The 5,390-nt window shown below is 36.5% G+C and overlaps 1 protein-coding gene across 1 annotated transcript; it reads left to right on the top strand.

Annotated features, from left to right (window-relative positions):
* Window positions 1-1,255: 1,255 nt before the first annotated feature.
* On the top strand, window positions 1,256-4,686 carry LOC110660272 (triphosphate tunnel metalloenzyme 3). Its single transcript, XM_021818515.2, has 2 exons — window positions 1,256-2,292; window positions 4,336-4,686. Exon 1 carries the CDS (start codon window positions 1,659-1,661, stop codon window positions 2,262-2,264), a length of 606 nt encoding a protein of 201 aa, XP_021674207.2. The 5' UTR covers window positions 1,256-1,658; the 3' UTR covers window positions 2,265-2,292; window positions 4,336-4,686.
* Window positions 4,687-5,390: the final 704 nt, after the last annotated feature.

Genomic DNA, 5,390 nt, shown 5'->3' with positions numbered 1-5,390 from the left:
TTGTATCATTGCCTTTCGGTGGAGATTCCTTTTGTCTTATAGCAGAATTCTCAATCTAGTCTCACTTGGTTCAGTGATTAAAAATTTATCAAGCCAAATATAAATTCTCACTTCTTCTATTAAAAAAGAAAAAAAAAAATCTCCCTGAACAAACAAGGGAGCAAAGAATGGATTTTTAAAGGAAAATATTTGTGGTCAGCATGTAGCAAGCAGGCCCAACTTTGCCTAGTCCACCGCTAGAAAATGACTTGTAAATTTCCCAAACACATCCTTGTATGTCTATTAGTTGATTATAACGACAAAAATAAGACCTTGATAAGGGCAATTGAATGAATGAAGAAATGAGTTTCTCAAGTCATTCTTCAATAGCTTCAACAATGTAACTTAACATTGGAAACTTATTGGAGAAGCTTTAGGGAAAGACAAAGGAATTTGATTTTGGAATCTCAATTTGGAGAAAATCTTCTCATAATGGATATTGGCTAAGATTTTTATTTATGATATGGGACAAACTTTGACTATTGTAATTTGATTCCTAATTCCTCAAGCTCTAGTTCCTTTGCTTTCTTCCATGGCTACAATTTCCAACAAGTATCTTCAAGCACAGTAACTTGAAGAAATTGAAGTAATCAAGATCTAATCATCCTTACCAGATCATTGGCCTCATAGAATCAACTAGAAGGGGAAAAGAGGTTTATTTTCAAAAGGAATTATTATTTAGACTTAATTTATTATTGATTGAATATATAAATATGTGAGATTTATATATTTTATGTATTTCATAAAATTAAATTTTACACAATTAAATTTCTAGAATTGAAATTAAATTTCTATTTAAACTAAATACATAAAATATGAAATTTAATTAAATTTCATAAAAATTTATGAAATTAAATTCAACCCAATATAGTATAAGAAACTAACCAAATTGCTAACTATTTTCCAAGTAAATTAACACAGAGCTAAACTAACTAAATAAGTATTTACACTTGTGTATTTCAATTATTTTACTTTTGCGAATGAATTTTTTAAGAATTCACACGCAAACGCTAGGGATAAGATTGAATCGCTATTAAAATTATGATAATTTTAATAAAGTCTTTAACCTTATATAATTTATATACACGCACATAATAATGCCTTTTTCCAAAGGCTACAAATTGTTGTAATCAATGGTCTCGCTGGAATGAGATGGTCAAATTTCATTTGTCATCGCGAGTTGGGTGAGTTGTGGAGTTACAAGGCCTGGACTGGTCTGTATCTGTAGGCCTATAAGGCCCAAACGAAAAAGCTACAGGGCGCAAGCAACCTTTTCTTCATCTGGCGAAGCTCCACAATTGTGAGTTTAGACGGTGGACAGTGATCATCTGGCGAAGCTCCACAATTGTGAGTTTAGACGGTGGACAGTGACACTCGCAGATCAATGCCATACCAACCAAAATGCTGAGAAGAAAGCCAAGCAAAATCCAACTCAGAATCGAAGACAAAGAAGAACTCGAAGAAGCTCGCAAACGCACCTCCGCCAATACATCTACTGCCACATCCACATCCACCACCGCCTCCACTTCTCTCCTTCACCTCCTCGACCGCAACCAAACCAACCCCTCCACCAAATCCCACCGTATCGGTCTTTCCCCTTGAATCTTTCACCACTCATTATGGAAGTAGAGGTGAAATTGGGTCTCCCTGATTTACCCAATTACACCCGCCTAAATTCCCTCCTTTCCTCATTTCACCTCAAAACCATTCCTCAGCAAAACCTTTTCTTTGATTCTGACGCTGCCACTCTTTCCTCTCAACGTGCTGTCCTTCGCTTGCGTTTCTTCGACAATGACTCGCGTTGTGTTCTTTCCCTCAAGGCCAAGCCTGTTCTAATCAATGGTGTCAGCCGTGTCGAGGAAGATGAAGAGGAAATCGATCCATTAATTGGTCGTGAATGCGTCGCCGATCCATCCAAGTTAAGTTCCGTCGAATCCAGGATTTTGAAGAGGTGCAAAGATGAGTTTGGGATTGTGGAAGGAATGGGTTTTGTTTGTTTGGGTGGGTTTGAGAACTTGAGACAAGTTTATGAGTGGAGAGGGTTGAAGCTGGAGGTGGATGAGACTAAATATAGCTTTGGGGTTTCTTATGAGGTGGAATGTGAAACATCTGATCCTGAAGAGGTTAAGAGACAACTCGAAGAGTTTCTGAAGGATAATGGGATCGATTATAAATACTCAGAGATGTCAAAGTTTGCAGTTTTTCGATCTGGGAAGCTGCCTTAGTCAGTGAACTCAATGATTGGGCTTATAGGTATTTCTGATTCTAAGTTTATATGATTGTTGAATGATCTTGAAGTGAAAATTGCTTATGGGTCCAAGGAATTGATGTTTGCATTAAGTGGTTGGTGAATGCTTATTGTTGTTTCTTTTGCGCATTTTGCTGTTGCTTTGCAATTTTTGCCATCATGTTGTGTTATTAACTAGTCTACCGTTTAATTTTTGATTGGTATTTGAGGAGACTGTTGCAGATGTTTTAGAAGTGATTTTTGTTCATAATCGATAATACCAACTCTGAGAGCATAGGCTGTTTTTGTTAGCAATGGGCCTTGAAAAAAAGTATTGCTTGTTTAGTTAGCCACGGATCTTACTTTACAGAGTTACTCCTATGATCCTATCGGCTTAGAAATTCTCATTTTCGTATTTTTAGCAAAATATTTTGTGACTGACATTGTCATGTGTTGATAATTTGTGTTCTACTGAATTGAAAATTGAGCAAGAATTGGCTTTCTATTGAAAATTGTGTTGGTTAGTGGTTAATTGCTTATCATAACCTCTAAACAATCCGACTTAAATATAAGCAACCTAAATTTTATGTGTTAAGTCAAAGACTAAGCTTCATGATGTCATAATTAACAAAAAGGTCGATGAGTTTATAGTGTTTTCCTTCAATAAAATAGCAGAAAATCTAGCTATGTGGGATTGGTGAGGTTTATGATCATTCATGTGGCTCATAACAAACAATCAGTACTTTGATACCATTTTGACTCATTCAAGCCTTCATATCAAAGTTGATGGTGATTTTGTCATTCAGAAATGACTAAAGACCAATATAAACTTGAGGATGATAATAACCCAGTTTACATTTTTTTCCTCTGTTATATTCTTGTGAATGACTGGCTCAAGTATCTCTGAAAATAGAAGTTAATTTGCTGTTGATTCTTCAAATTTATTCATCATATATGCTTTTCTGAACTTCTTAGTTGTCATTGCTGGGTCAACGGTCCATCTTATATCACTTTCTGTTCACAGCTTTGTATTCTACTTTTGTTGATTTCATGCAGCAAGCTCCCTTTTTCTTTTCCAATACCTGTCGCATGATTCTCATTTATAATTGTCATCATCCATTCTGATCACTTATTTGGACTCTATTAATCGACCTTCAGTTTGACCTCAGCTATTCAACTTTGTTGTTAATGTCCCATTGCCAATGTAGATGTCACCTTAACAGTAGGATTTGCACACATCTCAAGTCTGTTTTGTGTTGTGGAGTTTCTGTCTCAAAAATCCTTGGAATTTTCCAAGTTTTCTTAATCCTTGGAATTTTCCAAGTTTTCTTACACTCATGGCACCTTTATTTCAATTTTAGCCTGAATGAAGACCTGCCTTGGGCTAGCAGGTGAGGAATCAAGAACCTATCTTTTAATTGTGGTGGTCAGGGGTTATAAGCCCATGCTTTCTTCTACCTTGAACCAAAAAGAGATGAAAAATGACCATTTCTAGGACCTTGTAAAAGCTACTTGACTACTTCCTAGTTTTAGGATCACATGAGCTCATCCATGCATGCATCAGCCATCAAATCTGCACGATTTAATTAACATTGGGGCCAAAACCAATGAGCATCTTGATCAGGTGGTTGAGTTACTGACTTATGATTGGAAGTAATTTCCTATCTTCAGTTTCTTTGTCAATGATATTTCTTTTCCATGGTTCAGTACTGTAACAAAAACAACTCATCTCACTGACTTTAATCATGCTTACCCAGGGCAGTTTAGTAGTTTTGCATCTCAGGTTTCTTGAATGGTAGGGAAAAGAATTGCTGTAACCTTTTACCTTTTTTTTTTTTCCTTTTTCCTTTTTCTTTCTTCGTTTTACTTAGTTCCCTAGAGATAATTAAATGTAGAGGTTTTTGCTTAGAAGAAGGACGAATTATATCTTTGATTAGAAAGTTGATGGTGCTATTTTTAGGAATGACTTGGTGATAATTGGACTTAACTCCTACTGCAGTTGATCTGAAATTATGCTTTGTTAGTGATATCAATAAAAGCTAACTTCTTTTAAATTCACTGTTTTGTAGGTTGACCTGAAGCATAACTGTCGTGAAGGGCCATGGCAAAGAAGTGAAGATCACAGGATTTGGCAGAAAACTAAATTTTCTTTGCGCCATTGCATCTAATTCCCTAGACACAATTAAGTTTGCCATGGACATGTAATTGACAATGCATATTATTTTCTTTTGTAACATGATTATCTTGTGAACCCCAAGAGTAAATCATACATGTTCATTGCCTGAGGATTGTGCATCTATCGCATGCATCTGGGTTTAGGTAATGTTTGGTAGAACTTAATGTAATGCAATATAATTAATTATGTAATGAATCAAAGTTTTAATGTAATGCAATGTAATTTAATTGTTATTATATTTCTATATTTGATTGCAAAATAAAAATACAGATAATATAGTGTAATGATTATTTAGTTTTAATATTTAATTTATTTATGGTGTGAATAATAAATGTTAATTGTCGTAGTAATTAGTGGTCGAGTAGTAGCGGTAGCCAAGTGGTAGTAGTGATGACAATAATGATAGTTAGGCGCTAGCAACAAGGTGAGCTAGTGGTGGTTAGGAGGTGGTTGAGGTATGTAACAACCAAGAAAAAAAAAAAGGGGGGTCAAAGGATGGGACTTGGTGTGTGACAGTGGATTTCCACTATCACTGCCGAGTTAAAAAAAAAAAAAAAAAAAAGGTCAAAATCGGGAGGAGGACTTCCCCCCCCCCCCCCCTTCCAATTTCTCTTCTCTCCTCTCCTCCCCTCTCTTCTTCTTCTTTCCTTCTTCGGTGACTGGCCGGCAACTTCCCAAGTGGCTCTCCACCGGTAGCGACCCTCGAGCAGACGAGAACCACGAAGCGGCAAGAGAGGAGAAGAGAAAGAAAAGCAGCGCCTGATGGTTGCTTTCCAACGCAATTCCGGCTTCATTCGATGTCCGATTGAGGCGATTCAGGTAGCGTTGGAAAGCTTATTCTGAGAGCTTTCTTTTGATACCCATTTTGCAGCAAATAGAGGTCGGATGAGTGAGATATGGAGGAGAGAAGTTTTGGGGTTTTCAAGCTTTTTCGTCAGATCTAGGACG

This window comes from Hevea brasiliensis, chromosome 13 (assembly GCF_030052815.1).
Source record: "Hevea brasiliensis isolate MT/VB/25A 57/8 chromosome 13, ASM3005281v1, whole genome shotgun sequence".
NCBI classification, from domain to species: domain Eukaryota; kingdom Viridiplantae; phylum Streptophyta; class Magnoliopsida; order Malpighiales; family Euphorbiaceae; genus Hevea; species Hevea brasiliensis.
The sequence above is the reverse complement of the archived record's forward strand: the minus strand, read 5'-3'. Positions and strand labels throughout refer to the sequence as shown.